This window comes from Nematolebias whitei, chromosome 17 (genome assembly GCF_014905685.2).
Source record: "Nematolebias whitei isolate Nwh7 chromosome 17, NemWhi1, whole genome shotgun sequence".
NCBI lineage: Eukaryota > Metazoa > Chordata > Actinopteri > Cyprinodontiformes > Rivulidae > Nematolebias > Nematolebias whitei.
Window position 1 is genome coordinate 18,681,179 of NC_056514.1, and position 18,182 is coordinate 18,699,360.

General features: G+C 39.7%; 1 protein-coding gene across 1 annotated transcript in view; it reads right to left on the reverse strand.

Moving 5' to 3' along the window:
- Nucleotides 1–1,349: 1,349 nt before the first annotated feature.
- The window catches only part of fam20cb (FAM20C golgi associated secretory pathway kinase b), a 101,289-nt gene continuing 84,456 nt past the window's right edge, over nucleotides 1,350–18,182 (reverse strand). The window contains exons 5-11 of the mRNA XM_037691323.1: nucleotides 9,731–9,846; nucleotides 8,074–8,254; nucleotides 7,771–7,880; nucleotides 6,672–6,753; nucleotides 5,101–5,160; nucleotides 4,740–4,890; nucleotides 1,350–2,901 (exon numbers count right to left, since the gene is read on the reverse strand). Coding sequence (XP_037547251.1) covers nucleotides 2,785–2,901; nucleotides 4,740–4,890; nucleotides 5,101–5,160; nucleotides 6,672–6,753; nucleotides 7,771–7,880; nucleotides 8,074–8,254; nucleotides 9,731–9,846 — 817 coding nt within the window. The 3' untranslated portion in view covers nucleotides 1,350–2,784. The remainder of the gene's footprint in view (nucleotides 2,902–4,739; nucleotides 4,891–5,100; nucleotides 5,161–6,671; nucleotides 6,754–7,770; nucleotides 7,881–8,073; nucleotides 8,255–9,730; nucleotides 9,847–18,182) is intronic.

The following is an 18,182-nucleotide window of genomic DNA, read 5'->3' on the forward strand; positions in this document are numbered from 1 at the left end:
TATATATATATATATATATATATATATATACATATATATATATATATGTATTCTGGATTAGCTAGTACTACTTAAAAATGTTTGCTCCAACTCTGTAATACTCACTGCTGCTCTACAGTATAGCTCTTTATGTGTTCCCTAAGGTTCACTGTAACAAGTTGACTCTTAAAGTTAATCACTGGTAGAGGTACATCCAATAAAAATATCTTAAAAGTTTCTTTAAAATTCATCCTGTGGTTAATAAAATATTTTTTAACAGACAAGTGGAGCTGATTCTAATAGTTTTTGGTAATGTTTTAAACAAAAATCTTACCTGATTTGTTAGTGCTCAGAGCGTTTGTTGGAAATAACTCTCTGCTACCACCACACCAACTTTTAGCTCAAAATCTATGAAACTGACGGAGTCAGAGCTATTTATGTGCTTGATCAAATTGGTTACCTGTGGCAGCCATCTTTAAAAGAATTTACCCCAAATGTTAAACATTTATAGATGTACACCCAATTACAACATCTGAAAGGTTTCATTTAAATTGGTCCAGAGGTTCATGAGATATTTTGCTAACAGACAGATATCAGTTCACTAATAGTTAACAAAGTTTCCTCACACAACCAGCTCGAGCTCAGAGTCTCTGTTGGGGTTGACTCTTTTTTTTAACACAATATCAATAAAACTGAATAAGTTTTAGCCATATTTAAATTGTGTTTTCTATGGTAGCCATCTTGAATTGAGCTGACTCCAGGAGTTAATCAGTTGTAGCAGTATGGGCATGAATTTATTTCTGAGAGTTTCAATACATTTTGAACAAGGATTTATGCTAAATGTGCACACTGCCATGCAAGCAAAACCAGGATGTATTTATACATCAAATAATTTGGCCTCCTGATAACTTCACATTATTTCTACAAAAGTTCTTATATACTAAGTTTGAGTTGCTTCAATTGTTAAAACTCTCACTGATCATCGCTGCTCACCGTCCTTGCGTCCCTGTCCTTGCGTCCCCGTCCCCCCCGTGGACTGTCGGCGTCAATATGTGCTTATGTGCGAGACTTTTTTTTCATTATCACACTGTTGACCTTCAACCAAAGATTAAAAGCATGTTAGGATTTTTGTTGTTGTCTCCAAACCCTATGTGTCATTTTTCACCACTTTTTATCGTCTGTCCAAACAGGTCTCACTTGTAAACGAGTCTTCGAGGCTCATTGTGACTTATCTGTTTAAATAAAGGTTGAATTGAATTGAATCATGATGTGAAGTTAAAACTAATTGTGGAAATTCCTCTTGCGCTGAACATGCATGAGAGTTCTCTGCACCTACCTTTACTTGTGTTCGTCTCACGCCTGCAGTAAACCAGGAGCACACGTCCACTCTGACATGATGCTTATTCTGTTTTATTGCACTGTTACCATGTTGCAAAGAAATACAAAATAAAACCCACAGAAACAATTAGCCAACATTAAAAAGAAGAAGCATTTTGGTTGTAGGTGGATTGCCCCATACATCCATGAATGCCCTGATACCGACAGGACTACAGGAACTTAAACGCGTCAAATAAAACCCAATATAAAACCCAAGAAGTCAGCACGTACACGTATGAAGACATCTGTTATCTTTATATCTATAGCTCGTACCCTTTCTGCTATGAAACCAGACATTCAAGTATTTCTATCATTGCACAGGCACTAGATTTTTCCTACTGTATATATTAACTGTCAGCCCAGCGACTGATGATTGACACCAACAGCTGTCGGCTGTTGGAGAGGAATGAAATATACATCCTTGAAAATAACGCTGTTCACAACAGCAACATCTTGGACATCAAATACATTACAAAGAAATAAAAATTAAAATAAGTAGTGTCACATTCTGGCTTTTGGAGCCAGAAATTTAACCTTAGGTTTGTAGCAGTGAAGGAAAAAAAAGGATTATTATTGTAAACAAAGGTGAGAATTCATTGGCCAGTTTTGTTTTTTACAGGGGTGGAATGAGCTCATATGTTTGCGCATGCTCAGTGCGCCCTCTGGTGGAATAAGAAAGTACACCCACGTGGGTGAACATTTTCGTGTGCTGTAACAGAAGGTTGTGATGAGCACTGGTTTCGAACAATAAATACAAATTGTAATAAATACTCTCATATTCTTTCAAGGACGTCTGTCAGTTTAGGGAAGAAAAATAAAAATTAAATTAAATTATCCAGGAGTAAACCTGCACTCCGATCAAAAATCTCCATCAAGAATAACTAAACAGTTTGAAAGAAAGAACATTTAAAAATAAACTATGCAACAGGACATTTTTTAGGGAAAAAAACCCACAATTTTGATCCAGCTCTGTCTTTTTGCATTAGTTCTGGAGACTCGGTACCAGGCCCTCAGAATTCACTGAATCCAACAGAAGGGTCCTTACACCCAGAAGTGTCTCCTGCAACACTTTAACTGTTAGTTGCTGCTGCAAGTTGGCTTTTGTTTGGGTCGTCGGTTGTGATGCTATCCTACGTCGCGGCCGGGGTCGGATATTTTTAAGGTGACAAGCGGTGGTTCAGTTCTGTCCAGTCTCCTGGATACATCCACGCAGCTCCACTGCACAGTTGGGTCAAAGTCCCGTCCTATCCAGCAGGCCTTCATTCCAGCGACAGCTTCGATCACCTCAGGCAGGGGGTGGGGGGCGGGGGAGCTCGTCCTCAGATGAAATTCAGCACAGATCGCGTGTGCACCGCAAAGACTGGATTCGATCACTCCAGAGTCCTTTCTCCAGAGAGTCAGCCCAAACGGGCCAGTCGCACCCCCTGGCTACCTCTGTCCGGGGCCAATGTGGGCGTGGTCCGGTCCTTGGTTCTCCTGGAGGTCGTCCTCCACCACATAACTGTAACCCTCCTTTTCTATGCACTCAGACAGAACATTTAGCACCTGGACACAGAAAGACAAGACAAGTCACAGTAAGCGTTTGTTTTCTGTTAATCCTGTTCAGACCAGGATTTGGTTTTCTGAAACCAGTTTTGATCTCTTCTGATTCATTTAAAGAGAAGCAAAATCACATCTAGTCTGTACAACGTCAACTACAACAAGTTCTGGATTCAGTTTGGACATCAGATTTAGATTGAACATCTTCTGATTCATGCGAACTCTGAAAAAAGAAGGATTGGTACTGAAGCACGACAACGAATAACAACACGTTATTTAAAGATGATGCTTTAAATAAAAGACAGCTTCTCTAAAACGTGGTGATTTAAAAAAAAAAAAATTGCTTTAAAAAGTAACAAGTGAATTCTTTTGAACTAAACGGTGAAACGAGTGGTCCAGGGATGTCCCCAGTTGCCGAAGGATTTTGAAAAGTTAATGTTTGTAGATTTTCAGATGAGTGTTTTTCTGGAAACAGGGAATGTAACCTTTAGACCAGGGGTCTGCAACTTGTGGCTCTGGGGCCACATGTGGCTCTTTAGTCCCTCATCTGCGGCTCTTTGAAACTTTGACCAAAACTTAATGAAATTTAATTGCACTGCTTTTTATACCCACAACAGAAAAGGCTAGTTTTGGAAGTTTTATTGTCAAATTTCTTTCATTTTTGCCCGTTAACTACTAGTAAAAGCTCGAACTCGCAAGACGGGGGCTGGTGTGGCCACCAAGCTACCTCAGCCCCACCCAATACTTATTTATTATTCGAGTTCAGTGTTTTAATTTTTATCAAAATTAGTGTAAATTATATTATGTTCCTTCTTTACGTGATATTGTCTTTTTTTGTCTTAAAATGTAAAATTATTAATAAATGTTAAAATTCATGATATGAATTTATTTTTATAAAGTCACCCCCACTGCCCAAAAATGCTCCCTTCCAACAAACTCAGTGGCCCGTGGGCCATCAGTTGATAATCACAGTTGTAGCAGGTGTTGTGGCTCCAGACGTTTTATTTAGTGAATGGACAGAAATGGCTGTTTTGATCAAAAAGGTTGCAGACTCTGCTTTAGACAAGCTGAAATATTTAAAACCTTTAATTTACCTTCACGGTGTTGGTGCACGATATTCAGGTGGTTAGAAGTAACACTCTGAATAAAAAGTGTGACGGATCCTGGGGGGCAGAGAGAGCAAATTTATCTACTACCAGGCACAGTGGTGGAGCCAGGGGGTGGCCAGTGGTGGCCCTGGCCACCATAGATTAATCTTTGACCACCCCAGTCATTTGAGGAAACTATAATTTTAAGCAATATAAAAAAAATAGAAGCATAGTTTTTTCAAGTGATAGGGATGGAAGGGTTTTATGGTGGTGGACATTTTGCATTTTAATGTGGCACCGCTATTTTTGCTAGTGACTTTTTTAACGCCTAGATGCAGCTACACAAAAAAAACGCCAAGTTGCTTTTTTTTTTTCAAGTCCGGACGGATGGAGGGTATTTCCAATTTCAAAAGAGAGTGTGTTTATTAGATTTATATTAATCCATCCGTCCATTATCTTTACCCGCTTCTTCCGTTTTGAGTCGCGGGGGTCACTGTGCTAGGGACAATTTAGAGTTACCAATCAGCCTAACATGCATGTTTTTGGTCTGTGGGAGGAAACCGGAGTACCCGGAGAAAACCCACGCATGCACGGAGAGAACATGCAAACTCCACCCAGAAAAGTCCACAGCCGGGATTTGGTTTTCTCGCTGAGAGCCAACAGCTCTACCAACTGATCCACGTCATATATTCATCATTTTTTTAAATCATCTTTAACAAACAGCCCGACTAGCATCAGCGAGGATGAAACACTGACCAGGCGCAGACGTCTGTCCATGGCGTCCAGGTGTGGCTGGATGAGGACGGGTGTGAGTCGGTCCCGCTCCATGGATTCAGCCATGAGCACAGACAGCTTGTACTCTTCCTTGGCCAGCAGCTGCAGGCGCAGGTGGGTGGACTTCCTCACTCTGCTCACAAAAAGTAGTGATTCAAAAAAATAAAAATGTGTTGACTAAAGCAGAATGCCTGTATTTGCTGGTCAGGTGGTCAAAACTAATAGAAAGAAGATAAATTGTAATGGTTTGGGTCAAATTCATAACCTTTAGTAGCCTCATTGTATCTTTAGGGTTGTATAATGATCAGAACCTTCTTATCAGCCCACATCAGGAAGACTTTACCTGCAGCACTGAGTCAGAGGCACCAGGATGGAAATCTCATCATGAGAGTGCTTTCCAAAGCTGAAAAACAGAAGGATATTTGTAGTTTTTAATTTTTAGCTTTTTTAATTTAGCATTATGCTCATAAAAAAACAGTTGTGGTCTAAAGTTTGTTTTAATAATTTGAACGTTCATAAACTATTGTGATCCATTTTTCTTCCGTACATTTTTCAGCATCTTTCTCGTTCCACAGTTTTTGTGCTATTTCATCAACTCACAAATCAAAACGTTCAGCTCTTTCAGGAGAAGGGTGCTTCGGCTTTTGGTATTGGTGCAACTTTAGCTTTTTGAAATGTTTATAGCCTTTTCTGCCACTTTGATTCTCATAGAAAATGAACTGAGCTCATTTTACACCCTTCATACGTTTAGATGTGTTTACAACCTTTTACTGCTCCTTTCACATTTTGTTCTGCTTCAGCTTCTTTCTGCTTCCTTGTGCAAATAAAAAAATCAGCTACTTTCAGCTGTTTTTTTCAGCTGTTTTGTGCTACTTTCAGATTCTTTCTGCTAACTACGTGTGCGCTTCTTCTAACTTCTTCCTGCTAATTTCAGCTTGTTATGCTCCTTTCAGCTGATTTCTGCAAGTTTCAGCTTTTTTGCTATTTCAGCTGTTTTAGACTAATTTTGGCCTTTTCAGTTAAATCCACATTTTTTAAAGCAATTTCAGCTCTTTCAGCTTTCCTCTGGTAGTTTAAGCTTCTTTCTGTCTTTTCAGCTACTTTCAGCACTTTTTTGCTAATTTCAGCTTTTTTTTAGCTAATTTCCTAATTTCTATGCTAATTTCTGCATAGTCAAACCTAATTCAGCAAATATGTGTTCTTTCTGCTTCCTTCTGCTAATTTAGGCTTGTCTTTCCATTTTAGCTACATTTCAGCATGCTTTTTTTGTTGCTAATTTCAGCTGTTTTTCAGCAAATTCACACCGCATTTTTGCAGGAAATGCAATTCCTCTAATTTCCATTGTTCTTCCCAGGCTGAATGATTAAATAACACGCACTTTCACTGATTTTTAAAAACAAGAATCAGGTGAGAATTAGAATCAGCTTCTGCTCTAAAACGGACACCTTCACGCTGGATGGACGAGCCAGATGCCTTCTGGGAAAACTTTCATGTTAAGAGGAGGTGAAGGTTGAGCTTTAGGTCACAATGACAAGAAGTATGTTTGGAGGAGTCAAAGCGAGACTGAACTCTTACAAACTGGACCAACTGCCAAGCATGGTGGTGGTAGGATCATTCAGTGGAATTGGTGTGCTACAAAAAGCCAAAGTGGATGGAAAATTAGAAATAAACGACTGCTTCAATGTCACCTGCAGCTGCAGAGTTAAACATTGGACACAAGTAGCTGATTCCAAACACAGAACTGGTTCCACAGTGAGGCAGAGGAACGTTAAGCCTCTGCTCAAAGCCCCGACCTCTACACCGTTAAAAGTTTGTGGACTCTGCCTAAAAGCCGTATCCTGCAGGTACTTTACTTTTTCTGCCCAGAAGGGAAGTCAAATATCCAGAAGTTGTTGGTGGAATCAAAAAGCCTACCCTCTGCCGTTGTCCAGATGGATGATGAAAGTCTCGTTACCGAACTTTTCAAATGTCTCGTAGTGGTGCCGATCCATGTTTCCTGTGAGGAAACACAGACGAAAAGTATCAACAGAGAAAAGTACTCAAAACATGCTGCTGTAAAAAGAAGAACACAAACAGTATGTTGTATATTGACATCAGCAGAGGTGGAAAGAGTACTGAAAATTTGTACTCAAGTACAAGTACTGTTACACTGCTTAAATTGCACTCAATTACAAGTAAAAGTACTGGCGTTATAAAAAATACTTAAGTAAAAGTACAAAGTACTCTTCTCAAAAACTACTCAGAGTATTAAATACTTTTTTTTACCAATTGATATTTCATTGTGTTGTCAACAGAAGACATTCAGTTTGATTTACTGTATATAATCGCTACATTTAATATTTCTTAGACGCTCAGAAGCTCCGTCTTATTTTAGTACCAGACAAACCGATGGCAGCGACATTATCTAAGATGTTTGCATACTTTGCTAAATTAATAACCCACACATACAAACAATAAAATTTAACATCATACAGGTAGCTGTGAAACCTTGTATACCACAATATGTTTTCTGAGGTTAGATGAAGTCTTGTAAGCTGCTGTCAGTGTAGAGATCAAACAAAGTTTACTCCGTCTCCTTTTCTGTTCATGAAACATTCCTCCAGGTACGACCACGGACACTCGTCCTCAGCCTTTACCTCGTCATTTTCTCTGTCTCCATTTTGGCTTTTTGTCCAGCTCTTCTGTCCATAAATGTCTCTCTGCTCCACAGAGCTGTCCTTTGCTTACGTCATGATCTGAGAGCCTTATTGGCTACAAAGATGCAGATGAACGGTTTGAATATTAATTCAAATTGTGGCCGTACTCAGTAGCGACTTCTGATTTTAAAAGTAACAAAGTAGATTCCATGGTCTAAATTATACTTAAGTACGAGTAAAATAACACACTTGAAAGAAATGCTCGTAAAAGTACAAGTACCCCAAAAATCTACTTATGTCCAGTAGAGTATTTGTAATTTGTTACTTCCACCCCTGGACATCAGTAATCTTGGATGAAGCTTTAACATCAAACGTACCCATGAGGAAGTCAAAGATGGTCATGTCCATGATGTCCAGCAGTCTCCTCCCGCTGTCGTACGGCGGGGTCTGTTTGACCTCCTCACAGTAGTCAGGATCCACCTCCCACCTGAAGAGTTTGATGGTTTGAATCAGAATTCATGCATTCATAACATTTCAATTGTTTCTACTTTTTCTGTGGCGCTTTACTTTTTTCATTTCAGCCTTTTACTGTATTAAATAAATACCCTTCAATAGCCTGGCCTACGCTGTGAGTGTTTTTACGGAGTGTAAGTGAACGCAGCGCAGGATCCAGCTCTTACTCGGCCTTCTTGCGTTTGTGGTAGGAGCGTCTCCACGGGTTCCTCCAGGTCTTGCGTTTGGCGAGGGCCAGGTCAGGGAGGAAGGCGGCCAGGGATCCTTCGATCTGGTCAGGCTTCCCACACAGAGCGTGCTCAGTGGAGCAGTAGTACGAACACTCGCCGTAGAAACACACGTTGTTGGCTGTTGGTCAGAGAAAAGGCGCGTAAACACGAGACTACTTTATCATCCGCTGCTATGAGGAGAATGGCGGACGATAACGTTTTAGCCTGGATGTGAATGTTTGTGTCAACCCTGTTGGTCTGTTAGCAAAATATCTGATACTACTCTTGACAGATTTGAAAGAAATTTTCAGAAACTGATCACTGGATGTACAGCTGCAACTGGTTAGCTTGTGAAGTAAATCTAATTTAAGACGGTCGCCACAGCTAACTGATCTTAAAAAACACACGATCGGCTGTGACTAAGTTAGCTGTGCAGATATTGAGCTTAAATCCAGGGTGATAAAAGCTGAGACTCTTCTCAGCTTATAATCTGAGCAAAATTTGATTGCACAAGATCTGTTTAAAAATTCCCCATTACCTATTTTAGTCCACGTCTGGCTGTTAGCAAAATATTTTATAAACCACTGGACGAATTTTACTTAAACTTTCCGAAGAAAACTCATTAGATGGACATCAACAACTGATTATCTTTTGAAGTCAACCCACGTCAAGATGGCTACTGTTGCAAACTGACTTTGAAAAACACAAAAATGTCTTTAAGTACGTCCGTTTTACAGATGTTGAGCTAAACATTATACTTATAGTAGCTGAAAGTCATCCGTAAGACAATCTTTATGTGCTACATATTGCCATTAAGAGCTTTGCCTTGAACTTTGGCGTCATTTGTTGGAATCAACCCTCATTGTCTGTTAACAAAATATCTCATCAACCATTGCGCACAATTTAATGAAACCATCACAAAGTCATCATTGGATGTACTTTTACAACTGATTAAGTTTTGGAGTCAACTCAATTCAACATGGCCAACACAAATAGTACAAAACAAGTAGCACAAAAGTGACTATGGCCACCCTCAACGTATACTTTGAGTGCAAACGGACTGCGCAAGATCTTGTTACTCTTACTCTTATTTGGAAGAACTACCAAAATGGCTGTAACTCTAAAGGAAACGGGCAACATGCATTCTTCCAAGGAATGCTAAGCCTTTTATGTAACAAGTGTTCATGAGCCACCTTCTAGTTACACTACTTTCAATCTTTTTGTCATCTGCCCCACATACACCCACATGATTAAAATTACCAGGGGACGTTCACTGACCTGCATCAACTGCTGAGACTGCAGTTTGAATCCTGGGAGAATTTTCCACATGTACATTATATAAAGTTACCTTGCATTGCTAATTAACTGCTGCTGGTAACGCCCCCTTGTTAAAATTAATTTTAACAGGTATTCAGCTCAACAATAATAAAATAAAAAAGGGGATTATTTGTACATCTGACACAAAAATCCATCTCTGCTGGGTTTTTTTTTTCCGACTACAAATGAGAAAAACACCAAAAGTGATGTATAATAGAGTGGAGTATCTGCGCTGGAGCTAATAGTAGTCTCATCTTATACACATTTTCCAGTAAGTGAGAATGAGTTCATGATGTACCTGGTGAAATGAAAAAGGTCCTCCAGAGCTTTTTATCTCGTGTGACATCTCTGATCTCCTTGGTCATGTTGACCAGCCTGCCAGCGACAGGAGGAACCCGACGGAAGTCCAGGATCCTGTTGGTTAGAAACAAACGTGATCATCAGACTTGGGTTAAAGAATAACGAAGAGGTGTTCAGATCTTGAGGCAAACCCTCAGTGTTTAAGAAGTTAGTTGCTGCAATTTGATCTACTAGAGCCGAAGTGAAGGCCATTGTAAGAAGAACTAGATATTGGTTCTCAGAATTTCTGTGTTGCTCCATTGTTCTGATTACAGGGGTTCCTCAAGGGTGTGTATTCAGTCCTTTGCTCTTCACTCTGCTGTCACAGGCAGGACTGCTGCTAAACACCGCACAAACCATGAAATTGGTTGAAGACAACAGTGATGAGCATCATCAGCAACAATAATGAGACATCCCACTGTTGCATCTGCCTGGGCAGAGTTGGTGACACTAAATTGCGAATAATATGCAAAGTTTCACTTGGAATCTCACTGAATGACACATTTGAAACAAACCAGTGACATTTGTGCCACAATTTTCCAGGAGCTTGCATACAGATTAACATGTCAAAAATCTTAAAAACAAGATAAATTTGAGACAGGCTCCAGATGCCTGTAATGACTTTATGACTATTTAAAAAAAAAAGAAAGTCCTTATTAGTTGTTAAGCTTGTGCAACATTTCACTAATACGAGACTGAGGCCCTGTGACTCGTGAGAAAACTGAGAACCAACCCAAAATGTTTCAAGGCAATTTGAAAGCTCACTTGCAAACACAGTTTATAATTTGTTGTAAACAGTTGCAGCCCGGAGAGAGACTACCTTTACAGTTTGTGAGCTGGTTTGAGAACAATTCTTCTCCTAATGTAAAAAAACCCAACAACTAATAAACTAAAGCACAATAATGGCTAAACAACAAACCACCAGACAACTGTCCAAGAAAACTCAGCAGACTTCTTCATATGGCAACTGCAGAGGGAATGACAATGTGTGATGAGAATGTCAGAGAGAACCATCGGGGGACTTATTCTCACCCTTTGAATTTATTTTTAAGAAGAGAAGCAAAAAAAAAAAAGAAGCCTCAAGTGAAAGAAAGAAAGATCCTTTTCATCCCACATTTAAGCTGCCAAACCTTTTGCCACTGAGAAGAAGAAGATGTTTTGTCAATCATATTATATACATATATATATATATATATAGCCAGGATGCATTTGTATTTAAATATAAATCACTGTTTCTATAATGTTACTTTCAGTACTATAATTAAATAAGTATAATATTCAGGCTGCAGTTTAATACATTGTATTATATTACAAGAAAGTTCATGCTCAATCATTCAGGTATCAAATCCAATAATTCTCAGTCAGATCATCTGGATATTTTTTATTTTTATTTTTATAGAGAATTATTATATTTTTAGATTTTATTATTATTATTATTTATTTAATTTTTAGATTTTATAGAGAATTATTGGATTTGACACCTGGATGATTGAGCATGAACTTTGTTGCCTTGAACCACTTTGGCTGTGGCTGCCTGCCTGGGAGGAGTCGACGGGGGACAGGACGGCCCCCAGAAACCATCTTAGCTCCTGGAAACTGGTTGGTCCACTTAAGGAGTTTACTGCTTGATGGGGAAACAGTTTACTGGAACTCCTCAGACTGATGAAGCCCTCCGGATAGAGGGTGAAACGTCTCTATAAAAAAGAAATGGTCCATATGACCTGATTGGATGGATATATAACATTATTATTGTTCAAATCTTAGATCCTTGAATACTGTTTCTTTTTTTTATATATACTTCTTATATTTGCTATTTTTGGGAGTAACTGGAACCTTGAGTACGCAATTGCATTCCACCTCATGTACCACATGTGATGAGAATGACAATAAAGAACTTTGAACCTTGAACTTGAAATAAACTATGATCAGGCTTATCGTAGCGCAAATAAATATGGCAAAAAAAGCATAATTATACATTTTTTTCTACAATGAAAAATTCTTCTAAATAAGACAAATCTAATCATTTTCATTTAATCACGTCACTAAAATGTTTGTTTTTCTTAAACGCACTTGAAGAGCTGTGAGTACTGAATGATTTGTAGCAAAAAAAAGTCCAACTAACTGTAAAAAGCAACATTGTCAGAAGAGGGCAGTGTGACATCATGAAGGATCTGGTAGTCTCAACACAAGCTTGAAAATATTAAAATATTTGAAATATTATTTTTATGTGGCTGCTGATTCTTTAAACATTTGCACTGCCTTTCACTTCTTTTTAATTCCGTTTATGTTTTATTCATTTAAGTGTTGTCTAAACTTCATAAAAAGTTTTAGTTTCTTTGCATCATTTGACAGTAATCAAGCGGCTGTACGGATATATGCTGACTTCATTAAACATGGAGAGAGAGATTAAATATAGCTGTCTCTGACTGAGAGACAGCAGGGTGTGCAGCAGCTGCTCTCAGTACCACCCAGCCACCACATCAGCGTGGGGCTCGTTAAAAACTGAAACCTGTGACAACGCCTAATGGCTGAGACCTGCAGGCAGAAGGATGCTGGGAGACATGCTGTGATGCTGCCGGCAGGTGGAGTGAAGCAGTTTGTCCTCTCCGTCAAAAGAGACAGACGGACAGAGGACGAAACAGCGTGCAGCAGCCGGCCTGCAGCCGTGCTACGGGGTACAATCAGGGTAGGGTCCAATTTATTTTCTTCATTCACACTTTACCCCTTCTGAGAGCCATTCATGAGTTCAGCAAGAGTGGGAATTTAGAGAATCTAAGACTTGTCATGAATTTAGAGCTATAAGATTTAATGATCTAGGGTCACGGTGTGTCTTTGCATTGCAGCTCCACCCAGTAAAATTAAGCCACTACATCAGATTTTTATGGTAGTCCTGAGGTGAGAATGAGCATTTGAAAAAAAAAAACAAAAAAAAACCAACTAAATTAAATTTGAAAAAACACAACAAAAAAAACAAAAACACATTTGAAAAAATGGAATTACATTTGAACAAAACAGAATTATATTTGAAAACAATGGAATTACACTAAGCCAAATTAGAAGTGGCCAAAGTGGAAGTAGACAGAATCACATTTGAGAAAAATGGAATTACATTTCAAAAAACAAAATTAAATTTGACAAAACAACAAAACCAACAAAAACACAACAACATTTGAAAAGATGGAATTACATTTGAAAAAACAGAATTACAATAAGCCAAAGCAGAAGTGGCCAAAGTGGAAATGGCTAAAGCGGAAGTGGCCGAAATCACATTTGGAAAAAAAAAAATAAAAATTACATTTGAAAAAAATGGAATTACATTAAACTAAGCCAAATTGGAAGTGGCCAAAACAGAAGTGGCCAAAGCAGAAGAGGCCGAAGAGGAAGTGGCCGGAATCACATTTGAGAAATACGGAATTACATTTCAAAAAACAAAATAAAATTTGAAAAAACACAACAAAACCAACAAAAACACAACAACATTTGAAAAAACAGAATTACATTTGAACAAAATGGAATTAACGTAATTCAGTTTTTTCTAATGTAATTCTGGCCACTTCTGCTTCGGCTACTTTTGCTTTGGCTTAATCTAATTCCATTTTTTCACATGTTTTTCATTTACACCTCAGGGCCACTGTAGATTTTAGCTCAGTATTTGTAAAACTGCATTTTAGCTATTTTTGTCATTTCTAAACTCAGTTGACTGTGTTAGACATTCTGTATCGAGCTGACTCATAAAGTTAATTGGTTATAGATGTACATTCTGAGAGTTTCATTAAATTGCATTCTGAGTTTCATTCAAATCAGACCAGTGGTTCATGAGATTTCTTTGCTAATGAACCCCTGCACACACAAAGACACGGGCAAAACCTTATCACCTGCCGCTCGCCTTTCGGCAGCGAACAGTAATTACTGATGCTTAAAAGTAGTGTTGCACACTTCGAAGGAGACTGCTTTAAAAAGCGTGCATGTGTGTGCAGGCCCCCTGGGAGGCAGTGCAGCCTCAGCCTCTGCAGCAGCAGCTTTGTGGACCAGGCTTTAATTTATAACAGACAAGAAACAAGGAAAAATCTAAAGCAGTGCTTTTGGCAAACCCTGCCTGACTTATATTTAGTATGGGCAGAGGGCCTTTCATGCCTTTGGTTTCCGCCTCTTCCTCTACACATATGCTGAACGTGTGTGTGCGTCTGAGGAGGAGACCCAGATGTGTAGCCGACTGGAGAAAAATGCCACTGCAGATGTAACTGCTGATGAACTCTTGTCACTGTGCCTGAAGGGGACAGAGCTTCCTCGCTGCTCTCTGCTGTGGGAGAGCGCGACCTCCATATTGCCCTGTGTCGGAGGAGAAACACCTGCAAGCACAACACCACTCCCCCTGAACGTAAAAACACAAAGCCAGAGTGAAAACAAGCTTGACCTTAAAGAGATGGGTCATTTTTAAAGTGATGTTTTGACAAATAGTTATCAGCAGTTCGTACCGTATCATTCAAAGAGCACAGAGTACGGAGAAAGGGCAGTAGCCTCAATCGAAGCTAGGCTAATAGCTAACCAAATGAGGACCTGCTGTTTTATGGGCTAATAAAAAAGCCTATTCGCTAACCGCTAGCTAATATAAAACTAGCATTTTCGCATGACGCCATTCAGTTTGTTGATGTTTTCTCAACCAAGAAACGTCCTTGATTCTATAATGTATGTGTGCGGACCATAGACGGAGGTTGAAGCTGAATGTATCTGCATGTTCACCCTGTCTAGCCCACAGACTCCCAACCACCTGATCAAGGACTGGACAAAGGATTTTTGCCTCCTATGGCTCACTCTGTGCTCTACGACTGATGTCACCAGACATAAAGTCGTAACTATCAACAGAACATCACTTCACAAGGGACAAGACTATCCATTTAACAGAGGCATAGACTCCAAACTCGCTGGCCTCTCATGCCGATCAGAGAGCCCCGTGAGGATTTCACTTTTCATTAAAGTCGCTCCAGCAGGCAGGCAGGGAGGAAAGAGCGCCATAAAGTGTTAGTGTTGTAAAGGCAGAGGAGGCAGAGCGTCGTGGTTAGCGGAACAAGGAGGCTGAAGTCATTGTTCAGTCAGATGATATCTGCAGGAGGCCGACGTTCATTCTCCATGACTCATGGCCTCAAAGAGCACGAGCCCAGATAATACACACCACACACAGAAAAGATGTGTGTCTTTGTGCGTGTGTAAGGGACAAGGACAGTAAAAATTAAAAAGAGGAGCAGATGTATAAATGTGCAGAAAAATATCTTGGAAGTGGGTAATGAGCAGAAAGTATGGCTGCAGACTTTCTGTGCACAAACATTCATCCATTCTCTTAACTCGCTTTTTCCTTTTTGGGTCACGGGGGTCGTTGGTGCCCAGGTCCAGCTGTCACTGTGTGAGTGGCGGGGGACACTTGGACATGTCTCAAGTCCATTACAGGGACACACGAGGCAAACAACCATTCACTCTCTCACTCACACCTAAAGACAATTTGGAGTTACCAATCAGCCTAACATGCATGTTTCTGGTCTGTGGGAGGAAACTGGGGTACCCGGGTGTGACTGAGTGGTTAGAGCAGTCGTCCTCCAATGCAAGAGTTGGGGGTTCGAATCTACCAGCAGTCACATGCCGAAGTGTCCCTGGGCAAGACACTAAACCTCTCATAGCCTCTGATGTGTGTCCAATCAGTGTATGAATGTGATAAAGCTCTGATTAGTCTCTTTAGGATGATTTGTTCAATTATCTTAGTATAGATCTAGTAGAGTGCTGTATGAATGGATGAATGAGGCACAGATTGTGGTGTAAAGAGCTTTGAGTATCTTGATAAGATAGAAAGGTGTTATATAAGTAGAGTCCATTTACCATTTACCTGGAGAAAACCCATGTATGTACGGAGAGAACATGCAAACCACCCAGAATGGCAACCTGGACTGGGATTTGAACCGGCGACATTCTCGCTGCGAGACAGAAGCTCTTCCAACTGTGCCAACGCACCACCCATAAACAAACATAATTAATCAAAATGTTGTGATGGAGATGGTAATTAATATAAATGTCCAACCTGACACCAAAGTCTGGGATATTTATCTTAATGTTAATGATTTGTTACAATTATTGAGCATGGACTTTGTTGACTTGTTACAATATTCCTCTTGATTTAGGTGATAATGGTAAATGTACTGTATTTATATAGCACCTTTTTATCTTATCCAGATACTCAAAGCTCTTTACACTACAATCTGTGCCCTCATTTACCCATCCATACAGCACTCTACTACATCTCTACAAAGATTACCATATTTTTCAGACTATAAGGCGCATTTAAAATCCTTTAAAATTTCTCAAAAATCAACAGTGAGCCTTACAATCCAGTGAGCCTTATGTATTAATTCTGGTTGTACTTACTGACCTCGAACCAATGTTATACGGTACACGGAGCTCAAAAATGTGTATTGTTTTGTATTTTATGTGTTACAACTGCAATGTTGGGAGCTATTGTGAATGAGTCAAATAAAGTTTGACTTATCTGACTTTTGTTTCGCTTAATGCGCCTTATAGTCCAAAAAATACGGTAATCAGAGCTTTATCACATTCATACACCGATGGGACACACATCGGAGGCAATGAGGGGTTCACCCAGCAGATCTCTCTGTCCTCTTGGGCAGCAGGACCACCTGAATGCTGGGCAGAACTCCTCCCCGAGCGATGACCATTTCTCCCAGCAGCTTGCCGAGCTCCTCGTCGCCACGGACTTAACTGCAGGTGCCGGGGTACAATCTCAGTTCTCCCATTGTCACGAGCCGTGTTTCCCACTACGTCCAAGATCTCTGTGGTCAGGCACTCGAGCACCGCCTCCAGGTCGATGGGAATGCATCAACGGCACCTCATTTTCAACTCATTAAGGATCTGGGGCTGTAGTTTAGATATTTTTGAGCTTTTGAGATGTTAATCAGCAGCTCCCAGTTGTAGAAAATCACCTTGTTGTTATGGTTACGCATCATAACAAATAACCAAAAGTAAAAAAGATTTCAGTAAAAATCCTTCCAGTGGCTCAGCATCTGATATCAGAGGAAATAATCATCCGGAAAAAGTGATTTACATCCAGAAAAAAAGAGTAATTAAAGTTTTCAAAAGGAAAATCTCAGAATGAATGTAAGAGAGCTGCTCCAACATGCAGCCACCTTGAGCGGCGCAATTCAAATGAAAAAATTAAAAATTAAAAGGGGCTTTGAAGGCTCTCATATCTGACTGCACTTCAAACACAAAACCTGCTCGTTCTGATGACCCAACAACACCTTCACGGGCGTATCAGCGCCCTGCAAAAAGACTCAGTGCGCTCCAGCCCTCCTTTATTTCTTCTATTCTTGAAGCGTTCTTGTAAAACAGTAGTATCCCTCTTTGGTGTTCTTTCTGCAGCCTGAGCTCCTCCCAGGTGGTTAATGAGCTGATGCGGCGACGGGCAAATTACTAATCAGAGAGGAACGAAAACCTGCAGGACGCTGGCCCCTCAAGGATACAAAATAAGCATTTATAGGAGGGTAAGAGTAAATTCACACCACGACTGAGCTGAGAAAGTTTGCAGAACTATAGCTGCATGTTTTCGGTGCTCAAGGCGGAGCAGTCACGCTGCCCTTAAAATGACTGATCTTTAATGTTATTCCAGTGAAAATCAGCTGCCTCTGGCATCTCTTCGTGGCTTTAAAGCTGCATCATTGTGCTTTTCAGGCCTTTTTTTTTTTAGTTTTTCTTAATTAGGCTTCACAGCTTTTTTTTGTTTTGCTTTACAGCTTATCTACACTACCAAGCAACACATGCAGTGGAGTCTGATTGTGTGATAAAATGGAACTAAATCAGGGATGTAAAAGTCTAATCGTCCACAGTGTTTACATAGACATTTAGGTTAAGGTCCTACAGACAACATCTGCTTGTTTGGAGCCTTTTTTGTAAAAAAAATGAAAGTAAACTGGACTGTGACTGCCGTTTTGACATTTTGATTGCGGTTATTTGGAAAAAAAATGCCGCAGTTGTTTTACATCACGAACGCACGTCACGTGATTACCAAAATATTGTTCTCGCACTTTTATTTTAATCAAAATTTCAGGCAATGGTCCACTTGAACGACAACGCTGATATGCAATTTTACTCTGCTGTTTAATGATATTTTTGAGGTTTTTAATAAAAACTCGCGATGACTTTGGACTTTTAGGGGCGGAGATTTGAGTTACTGGATCCAAGCAAACGGTTTCTGTTTTGAACCAGTTATTTCTGGTTTGGAGTAACAGAAACTGCAATGTGCTGCAGTTTCAACACTGACGTCCAAACACAATAAAGGTTATTTAACATTTTGAACAAACAGAGCCATGATGAGTTAAAATACAAAACCAAAGGCAGACATTTATAAACCTTTT